Consider the following 11,282-nt stretch of genomic DNA (forward strand, 5'->3'; position numbering starts at 1 on the left):
TGAGAATAGGTACCGTGTTAACATGAACATTACGTCCCATTTTCTAGTGTCTTTGCTCAACCTCGGAGAAGAAAGGATTGACATTTTGTTGCTCCTGAGGAAGACTTTTAAAGTAGAATACCTAGGTGATGACATTGACATTGTTACTCATGCAATATTAGGGGTGTAGATCCCTTGTGTGGGTGAAATCCACAAGCTTCTGGAACCTGGCCAGAATGTGACCCTGCATAATTATATTTTAAAAAATTTCTAGGATGCTTTAAGATTGATCAAAATGTAGGGAAGATATTTTCTTCCTTCCAAGATTGAATATTATTACTTATATATTCTTTGAGAAAAACCCTAATGTTTAATATTTTTGCACAATGGTAAAGCTATAAAGTCATATCTAATTTGAAACTTTGGTTGTAGAAAAGAATACGTCTATGAAAAGCGATTATTTATCAAAATCAAGAGAACAAGAAGAATTCTCAAAATGGAAGAGATTTATGGAGCATCATTCATTTTAATTTCTTGAAGCCAAAGGGCGTAATTTTTCAGAAAGGAGTTGAAGATTGCACCAATTTTTAGATTATTTATTTTATTTAAGCTTTGTAATTGTAATAAAGCGTTTAGTTTCATTTAGTTCTAGGTTAGGAAACGTCATGATGATATGATGCTTGTATGCATCCTTTGAATTTTTATAAAGGATACCAGGATCATTTGCATTAGAGAGAGTTATATAGAAAAATATTATAAGTTATTAGACATTGGATAGATGCTTATTGTAGTTTGATTAGGTAATGCAAGTTGGACATGGATCAATTGTACTTCCTTTCTTGAATCAATAAAATATATTTTCTCTATCTCAATTTGGTTAGATGGTTTTGTTGGAATTACTTTAGAATAATTGAGGGGCAGGTGAATCAGTTATTCAAGGTCCAGATGTACAAAATAAAACTTTGTTCACAATTCAATGAACCCATAAAATATTCATACCCATGCATGCATTCATTGTGTATTTACTAAACTTATATGTTACTATCAAATCAACTTGCAGAAATGTAAAGCATGAAACACAACACATTCATCAACACACTTGACACAATGATTTACGTGGAAACCCAATTTGGGAAAAACCACTAATAACATGCTACCCCTTTTCACTCTTCTGAAGTGATACCCTATGAAAGGCCAACCATGTTAAAGGTTACAATACATACTATTAAATGTGACTCGGTTAAGGGATTTCAATCACCCTGTTAAAAGTGAGCCTTGTTAGAGGACTTTAGGCCATTCACTTGGAATGCCACCCTGTTAAAGGATTTTTCAATGACTGTTAGGTCAACCTTAATCCAAAGGATTTACCCTAGATTGATACAATTGTTAGAGAGTAAAAGTAGAGCTTTGATCTGATATGACCTACAACTTCACTTGCAAATTCCAGATCTTTGTTCAATCCTCAATTATTCTTGTCTTTCATACTTTGTAGCTCTGAAAACTTGTTCACCCTTCAAGCATTCATCTCCCTAAGCCTTCTTGCTTGGCATGCCATTGCAGACTCTTCTCTTGGGTCACTTGATGAAGCAAAACCCCTAATTCCTTCTCCTCCTTAGGTTCTCGCACATGACATCAACCTCTCTAACTCTTTTACTTCATGACCAAACATTCCTATATAAAAGAAATTAGAATATTTTCTTTCTCATTATCCATCGCCTAAATTAGGGTTTTGGATGGATTAGGTAGGATACAATGTATCTACTCCATTTCTTGTCTATTCTAGAAAATTCTCCTAAAATCCATTTGAATTCACCTAAAAATGGTTTATATCAAATTCTGTGCCACCAACTCATCAATCTTATCTTTCTCCTGGCTCATAAGTTCCAAGAAAAAAAACTTGTCAACATATATTTGCCAAATCTTCGAGCTTTGTCATAATGCAACAGCTCAGCATTATCAATCTTCTGATGCTTGACACATACTATGTCACTTAGCATCAACTGTAAAATCACTCGACATTGATCAACTAGATTTTACTAGTGCTCGGCATCAACTGAAATTTACTCGGCATCAACTGTGTAGCTTGGCATCTACTAGAATTTATTTTCACTCGGCTCCAACTGACTTTTTGCTTGGCTTGCACTAACTTTGCTCGGTACCTACTATCCACTTGGTCAAGCTTGGCAAACAAACTTTATTTAACTTATTGCTTTAAACTTTCTAAGTGTAGCCAACCATTTTGTAACCTTAAGTAGATCATCAATACATCATGTCATCATTGTCTTAATTGATCCTTGTACTTCATTACATAATCATAACTCTAGATGCTTTTGTTACATCTTATTGATCAAATCCTCCTCATCAATCAACTAAGTGATAGTACTTGAATCTTGTAAGCAATTGTCTTACCAACAAATAGCAGGTTTGACATCAGTGACAAAACAATGATTGAAACACATAGTCTCCTTCAACAATCTCCTTCTTAACAATTTCTTTTCAAATGATCTTTTCAATTAGATATCAACAAATTTTTTAATACTTGTATACTATATTATCCTCTTGGATCTAGAAGTACTATTAGATAGATTGAACTCCATGAATACTCTCGATTATTAGATATTTTCATAGTGTATCTATCTAATTGGTCTCCTTTAGTTGGGGTTAAATTTATTAGACTAGGGTTTCATGTTCAACAAAGTTCTCTGTCCAGTATTTGATGGCGTGGCTAGCTGTCTCCATAAGAGCTTGATAATAAGTATGTGCAAGGTTGACTCCATTTGCCTAAATTAGATAAAGGGACTGGTTGGTTGATTCATTTGAGTTGATATACAATTTCATGTTAGTGTGGTTCTTTACCTTAATCATCTGCACATCATTCATCCCTTCTCATCCATATTTCATATTTAAAAGCATTCCAAAGCATTCTAAATGGTATTCGGCTTTATAATCCTGATTTCTCCTTGAGAACACATTTGCCAACTCAAGAGTACCATTAAGTCTACATTTGTAACCATCCACCATTTCTAGTTAAGGTATAGCCACCTAGGTCTTGGAGAGCCTAAAGTGTGGAGATTGAACAAAGTTGAATTTGATCTTGTTCGTTGGCTAAAATTGTGTTGAGTTTTCTAGCATCAAGTAGGCAAGCTCGTAGGAAGTCAACCAACAATTTTTTGCACCAACAAGTAGTGCCAATCTAATTTGACCCCTTTGAAAGGTTATGCTTGAAGGTACCTCTTTCTCTTTCCTTAATGTAATAAGTAGAATAAGGTGTAATCAACATGTACACATCTTAATAACTCCTCTTTCTCATATCCCCACCCCCACCACTTATTCTTATGTTACAATGTCATCCTTTTTCTCCTCAAATATTGAATAAGTAAATTTTATATTTATATCCACTCCTTAAATGTTATTTCAGGTTTAGTGACTTAATACCATGACACATACAAATTAAGTACACATGATCATGATTCTATTTTCCCTTGGATATTTATAAAAAAAATTGATAGCATCCATCACATTAGTCACTTACCTTGACATCATCTAATTATTTTGTAAATCTTCTTAACCCTAATTAGACATATCATTCCCAAAAACAATATTTATCATTATTTAATCTTTTCCCTCTGTGGGATATATTGTTTCCCAACTCAAGCTTCCTCATTATTTTAACTTTTAATCATCTCGATATTTTATCACTTTTCTTTCTCATTACATCCATAAGAAGTTCAATTACGCATATGACTATTATTGTTTTTTAATCTTTGTTCTTTCTTTTTTCATGTATATTCACATATTCTCTAGGCCATTATGATCCTTCATATCTTGGTCAGTCTTGGTTGGTGTTGATTGGGACATGACCTTATCTTTCATGTGATGTGTTTTTTGGTTGTTTGATACACTATTTATCAAGGTTTTCAACAAGTCTTGTATTGTTCTAGGACATCCTTTTTTACTACTCTATTGTAGATAGGTCTTTTCCACATTTGACACATTGTTGCCTTGATCTTCATGCTTTGGAGCATAACATTAAGTTCAATATCAAAACCAAGTTACTTGTACTATTTTTAATAGCATTTTCCCCTTTCTTCATCTTTTTGATAGCCTACGAGAGTCCCTTTCATTTCCACACAATCCCACGAGGACGCATCATCCCATCTTATCCTCATTTTCATAAGTTTCATTATTTTTCAATTTGTCCCATCCCCATATCTATATTTCCTTTCTTCTTTAAAATGATATTTCTTCTTGTAATCGCAACATCATCTCAAAGAGGGTTAAATGTCGACACTTCAAATTTTCTTATTCATTTAATGTACCTTTTTCTAACCTAAATCCTTCCCACACATTGTTTTAATTAATTATATATTTCATTTGTAACCTACTAGATCCATCTTCTAAAATTTAATTCTTTTGATAATATAAATCCTATCCATCCTCCACCCTCCATTTCTCAACCTCCTAGCCATTTGTTCACCTTTCAATCTCCACTATTGATGTGTTATTTCATAAACCTTAAGTATCCTAATCTTGCGAACCGCTGATTCCATCCACTTTATGTGAAAATCCACTTACTCAACCGATTCCATCCACTTTATGTGAAAATCCACTTACTTGAGTGCAGATGACTAAAATATAACAATTTTGTCTTGTTGTATCTAATTTCATTTTTGTTTTCTTGGTCCATTAGAAGTTATATTTTCATATTACGATTTTTTAGTACATAATTATCTAAAATAATAGTTACACTATCTCAAAACAATGAAAAATAAAATATTATTTGAAACCACTCTGTTGCCAATGCAAAAAAAAGTCAACTCAAAAATTTTAATTAGGAAAGATATTTTTCAACTACAAAATTCTACATTAACAAGTTGTGCACAAAATAAAAGATTTATATTATTATTTAAATATATCAAATTACTCGACATATTAAAAACCCTACAACTACCGTACTAATAAAAAAATTACATACTACATAAGCTTGTATTAAAAAATCAATGGTTATCATAATGTACAAATAATTCTTTTAATGTTAAATGTCTATTCTATTTTATAAAATATTTCAAATATGAAATACTATAGTTCCAAACGTCAATGCTTTTATTAGATACATTGACTATACAAAATCAAAAATCAAATATGAATTTCAAGATGATACCTTTTATTCAGTCAAAGACGCCCATTAATCTTGACATAAAATGCACTAATTATTTAAAATATAATTTATTTTTTCCAAATTTGCTTGCAAAATCTATTATATTTTAGTTTTTTTAAATTTAGTGAATTGGAACTGGAAGATAGTCATGTCCTTAATAAAAGACCAAACAGCACAAATATTCTGGAAAAATGCAACGTGCTGAAAACTGTTACAGTTACGTATCAAAGACAACAAATATCATGTCCGCGAAGACCAAAGACCAAGAATAAATAGTCACATGTTATATATCTCAGTCTCTAACAAATTGTTGGTCAGGACAGCCACCTCAGTTTAGTCAGCGCCGGCGAAAGTATAGCTTTAGTATATCAACAAGAAGTTTCCTGCTATAAATATCATACATATTGACATTCAAACTATAATGGTAAATCCAACTGGTGCAGCTTTGGAAGTTTGGAGGATTGTTTATTGAGTCGTGATATCATAATTTGTCTCTTCGAGAGCGAGTATTTAGCAGATTTGTGGGTGCAGGTAATATTCTACGATCCAGAATGAGAAAGATCATGTAATATGGTCAGAAATTTAAAAAACTCTTCTTTGTGTTCTTCTTGTATTTCGTTGATTATTTCACACAATGTAGTCTAGAAACGTGCTTCGCAATTTATATACAATCATATTCGTAAAAATTCTAGCAACATTCTGAGCTTTGTTTGTGTGGATGGATCAACAGCTTGTCATACGAGATATTTGAGGCAATTAATGTGTTTCTGATATTTTTTGGGAACAGGTGAAAATGGCAGAGAAACCAGAGTTTCCTTCCATGGGTAATGGCAGAAGCAGAGCAGGGTATTTGTCCCCTGTATTTATCGCTGCACCTAGCGAGCAGGGTTTATCAGGGTTTATGATTACCTTTCTCATGGGAGGGGTTTCTGCTGCAGTGTCAAAAACTGCCTGTGCTCCCATTGAAAGAGTGAAACTGCTGATTCAAAACCAAGATGAAATGTTAAAATCTGGCCGTCTCTCTCATCCCTACAAGGGAATTAGGGAATGTTTTTCTCGAACAATCAAGAATGAAGGTGCACTTTCACTTTGGAGAGGGAATGCAGTCAATGTTCTCCGTTACTTTCCCACTCAGGTAATATGGTGTTCGAATTCAGGGTTACGATCATCATTAATGTAAAAATTGCAGACTATTTGTTGAGCAGTTAAAATTTATCGAATTTTTTAGTTCGGCCAGGTTAACAAGGGCGAGTTTTTAGAAAAGCTCAGCCAAAAATTTGTGGAAAAATTGGCCAAATTTTTGAATTTTTCATCTACGATGATCATTTTAAAAACTCATGTCATTGGAATGTAGTTTCTGTGAGTTTTGTTTAAGTCGTAGTGGTTATAAGCTCCCCTGCTTCAGTGCAATTTAGTTCCTGTGGATTTTTCTTATAATTGGGATTTGATTGTATGAAATTTGGATGAGTGTAGGCTCTGAACTTTGCCTTCAAAGATTACTTCAAGAGTCTGTTCAGTTATAAGAAGGAGAGGGACGGGTATTGGAAATGGTTTGCAGGAAATGTTGCTTCTGGAGGTGCAGCTGGTGCAACATCCTCTCTTTTTGTGTATTCCTTGGACTTTGCCAGAACTCGGTTGACTAATGATGCCAAGTCTGCCAGCAAAGGAGGAGAGCGCCAGTATAATGGTCTCCTTGATGTCTACAAAAAGACTTTAAGAACAGATGGTATTGCTGGCCTCTATCGTGGATTTAATGTGTCCTTGGCAGGAATTATTGTGTATCGTGGTTTGTATTTCGGATTCTATGACTCTCTCAAGCCCGTGCTTCTGACAGGTGATCTTGAGGTAAGTCTTTGTCGATAACAGGAGGTATTTTAACAGAATTAGAATTCTAATTTCTTAGTTTTGGACTCAAATTTATTTATTGATTGATGTTTAAAGTAGTGGTTCACAAAAATATATCCTGTGATATTGTTTTTAGGATTCTAATTGTATATTTTTTGAGTGAAATTCATTGATCTATGTTTTTTAAGTAATGGTTTAGAAGAATATTTAGCATTTATTGCATTTAGGTGATGCTCACAGGGATAAAACATCATACCTTTCGAGGGGGTCACCCATCTTAGTCTTGCTTAATCATAGCATATCCTTAAAGATTAAGCCCACATAATTTGCTATTTTCTTTATAAACTTTTTGAACCCATCTCTAGCGAGATTGAAAAGTAGTAGTTTACAAAAATTTATTTTGTGATATTGTTATTAGGATTCAACTTTATGGTTATCAAATTCATTGACCCATTTTTCATAAGTAACGGTTTATGAGAATACTTTGCACTTACTACATCTAGGTGATGCTTAGAGGGATTAAACATCAGGCCATCCAAGGAGGTCACCCATCTTAGTATTGCTCCAACTCAAGCATGCTTAATCATAGGATTTCCTTGAAGATTAAGCCCACTTACCTCATTATTCTATTTGAAACTTTTTGAACCCATGTCTCGCAAGAATGAAAAGTACACTTGGCACTCCTAAGAAGTCATCCATCCTAGTACTACTTACAACCTTCTTAAGAAGTTACCTAGTACAATATTATTCTAACTTAAGCACACTTAATCATAGAATTTTTCTCGAACCATCTCTCATGAGAATGAAAAGTACACTTAGCACTCTTAAGAGGTCATCCATCCTAATACTACTCACAATGAATTTAACCTTCTTGAAAAAATAGCAAGTACACTACTCTAACTTAACCGTACTTAATTGTAAATTTGTATTTCAAAATCAAATTTCATTTAACTTACTATCACATTTAATTTGTTTTGTTGCCACATTGTACTCATCACATTTTAATGTTTTAAGGTGCACTCTCAACTTCACCTAGGAACATAATTAAAAGTATTAGAGATCGAATTCTTGAATATAGCACCAAATTATTGATTTTTTAATGGTGGATATTATATTACAGGGTAACTTCTTGTTGAGTTTCCTACTTGGATGGGGTGTTACAAATGGCGCTAGTTTTGCATCATATCCGTTGGATACTGTTCGTCGCAGAATGATGATGACATCTGGTGAGACTGTGAAGTACAAGAGCTCATTTGATTGCTTCACATACATTGTTAAGGAGGAAGGTGCCAAGTCTCTATTCAAGGGGGCAGGAGCAAATGTGTTACGAAGTGTAGCTGCAGCTGGTGTTCTAGCTTTCTATGACCAATTGCAATTGCTTGTTTTTGGAAAGAAATATGGTTCTGGAGGTGCTTAAGTTATGGATGATTATCCAATGATGACGAAATTATATGTGGTTTTGATTCCTTATACCAATAAATACTATTTAACTTTCAGTTGAAAGGCTTATATGTGGGAGTTCTGTTCCTAAATTTTATAAATTTTTATCAAAAAATTGTCAACTTTTTTTCGTTGATATATTTTTTTTGGCAATGAAAAATAGAAACCTATCATTCTGACAAGTTACTTTTTTTTAATTTAAATTTTTATTGGAAATCTTGTCAGTACTATTTCTAAATGATGCTCTCTATTCTTCACTAAACAAATCTAATCGCAACTACAAAATTTTGTAGTTCTTAAATATTTGCTAGTTATTATCTTTGGTGCAACATTTTAGTAATAAATTTGGTAAATAATTGCTTTTAATTTTTACACTACTGTGCTACAGCTATAATGGTCACCAAAACCTTGTCATAAAATGGAGTTTCTAACTCTACAAAGGGGAATGTCTACAAATGGCCATTTGGAGAGTATATAGTAGAAAGAGGTGCATACTAGATATAGGGTGTTGGTGGAAAAAAAAAAAATAGAAAACTTGTCGGGAGTAAACTCTTTCATAGGAGAAGGTATTTGATAGATGAGCATATTTTAATGTTTGAGATGGTATTTGTTTTCATTTAGTTTACATGAAAAATTTAGTGATCATTATTGTTGGTATAATCTAATTGATAATTCTTTTTTCATTTTACATTGTATAAAAAGTGAATGTAAGAAGAATGGTGAATTGATTAATGAATAAAAATAAAGTTATTGAAAGTATGGTAGCCTTTATGTTGTGTCCAAATTTATTTTAATTTTGATATAATTTGTTTCCTATTCAATTCATGCAAGTTGTTTTAAAAAATTTTAATGTTTATTAAAATAAGAAAGATAAGATTGATATTTTCATAGTTTAATTGATAATATATTGTATAAATCTATGTTTGTCCTCTCTTTTTCTCATCCATGTTTGCCAATTTGGAATGTTGCATGTTTACTTTCATTATTCATTAATTTCCATAATAATTTTGTTAATTTGGATGTAATTGATTTCTTTAGGTTTACTTGTATTCTCATTCCAAAAATAATAAAATAATCATCTATAATTATATATATATATATATATATATATATATATATATATATATATATATATTTTCACATTATTAGTGGACATTTTGTAATAATGTTTTAAATCATGTTGAACGTTCTTTACTTAACAAAAAGTGATAATGATAAGTGTTATCTGTATATGATCAATGTTAGTATGCTAATAGAAACCAAATTTAAATAAAGCTTCTACAAACTAAAAAAAATTCATAAACTTCAAGATAGACTAAGATGAGCTCTCAATTGAAAATATGAGCCATTAATGGGCTCTCTCAATGAGAAGCTCTCTTGTTGAGTGGCTTTATCTAAATGGATAGGATGTATGCTCAATATGCTTCGAAAGGCTTCAATGGATGATTGTGGATTTTTGGTGTGGATAGATGGCTTTAGTATGGATTTGGCTCTCAAAATAGCATTATAACTTTACTTCATGGATTGTGTTATTTTGCAAAGGGAAAGGATCCAATTTATAGGCAAGAGGCTTGAGGGATTGAGGGCTAAGATGCAAGGATGGGAAAAAGCTTATGGAGGGCTTAGATTGCATGAGAGGAGAGCACATGGATTGTGCTTCCTTACAACCAATCAAGGAGTGACACATGTCACATGGTGAGAGGATGGAGGAAAGGGGAATGATGAGTCAACAAAGGAGGCTCAAGGGATAAAATCTTCATAAAGACCCTTCATAAGTGCTTTGTAAGAACATTTATGACTTTGTGGGCTTTATAAAGTTTTGTGGTTGAAGATATTTGTGAGAGATACCATGAAATTCGAATTTGGGGGTTTAGGGAGGTTTTAAGCTTGCTTAGGGTTGTAAAAATGATTAGAGGAAGGGTTAGAGATGGCTTAGGACTAGGCAAGTGGATGGCAAGTGGATTGCAATTAATGAGGGTGGGTGAAGGAGGAGATATTTGTTAACTTTGGCTTGAGTTAGCAAGTCTTAACCCATGTTTAGGGAATGTGACAAGGTTAGGAGGGGATTAGGATTAGGGTTAAAGACATCTTCTAGAAGAGTCTAGGCTTTGGATGAGGATGAAGACTTTCTAGAAGAGTCTAGAACTTCCTAGGATAAGATTTTATGAAATAAATAAAGTTTTATTTATTTCAAGGGTTTGGGTTGAGGAGATATTTATTAAAATATTTTTAATAAACATGAGGATTAGTATTTAATCTTGATTAAATATTTTGAGTTGGGATTAGGGGTAGGAAATGATGAGATTAGCCTTTAATCGAAATTAAAGAAGGATTAGAAGATTTTGGAAGAGGTTATTGGTCTTAAGGAAATTGGCCAACTTTTGGGGAAAAAAAAAAAAATTATTTATTTTTGGGATTTTTGGTCAATTTATTAATTAAATAATTAATAAATAAGGAAATAATGTTTAAATAAGATTTAAACATTTTTGGGAGGGATTTCTTAATTAAATATTTTTAATTAAGATAAAGGGATTTAATGGCATAAAAATTAATTAATTAATTAATAAATGATGATGTCATCAGGAATTTTTTAGAAAATAAAAATACTTTATTTTCTAAAGGTTTTTTAGGTGTCTACATTTTGCCCCTCTTTGATGTGATGCCGCAAGTGGCATGACATCAAAGATAAGAAAATAAGATGCCCAAGGCTAGAGCAGAAGAGGAGAGAATGGACTGTGAGATGCCCCCTCAAGAAGGCGGTGGGGAGAGAAAGCGAGGCTCGATGACTCTTGAAAAGTACAAGAATCCGAGATGAGCAAGAAGAATCAGATTTCTTAAGAGAAGAGGTTTGGTTAGCTCA

At 32.7% G+C, this 11,282-nt stretch overlaps 1 protein-coding gene across 2 annotated transcripts; it reads left to right on the forward strand.

Moving 5' to 3' along the window:
• Nucleotides 1-5,560: 5,560 nt before the first annotated feature.
• LOC149554202 (ADP/ATP translocase 2, mitochondrial-like) lies at nucleotides 5,561-8,491 on the forward strand. Of its 2 annotated transcripts, none has more exons than XM_089789443.1 (4): nucleotides 5,561-5,668; nucleotides 5,925-6,272; nucleotides 6,611-6,982; nucleotides 8,103-8,491. In XM_089789443.1, the coding sequence occupies exons 2-4, from the start codon at nucleotides 5,931-5,933 to the stop codon at nucleotides 8,397-8,399; spliced, it is 1,011 nt and encodes a 336-aa protein (XP_089645569.1). In that variant the 5' UTR covers nucleotides 5,561-5,668; nucleotides 5,925-5,930; the 3' UTR covers nucleotides 8,400-8,491. The 2 variants fall into 2 exon arrangements, with proteins under 2 accessions (XP_089645569.1, XP_089645567.1); XM_089789441.1 differs by having other exon boundaries at nucleotides 5,580-5,710.
• The last annotated feature ends 2,791 nt before the right edge of the window (nucleotides 8,492-11,282 follow it).

Source organism: Cupressus sempervirens, chromosome 6 (genome assembly GCF_028749045.1).
Source record: "Cupressus sempervirens isolate cs-2001-9-10 chromosome 6, ASM2874904v1, whole genome shotgun sequence".
In the NCBI taxonomy this organism is placed as follows: Eukaryota; Viridiplantae; Streptophyta; class Pinopsida; order Cupressales; family Cupressaceae; genus Cupressus; species Cupressus sempervirens.

Bases quoted from the DNA above. Each gene is read 5' to 3' on its own strand.
- LOC149554202 (XM_089789441.1), top strand. The intron at 6,273-6,610 runs GTAATATGGTGT...GGATGAGTGTAG, and splicing joins TCCGTTACTTTCCCACTCAG to GCTCTGAACTTTGCCTTCAA. The intron at 6,983-8,102 runs GTAAGTCTTTGT...ATTATATTACAG, and splicing joins TTCTGACAGGTGATCTTGAG to GGTAACTTCTTGTTGAGTTT.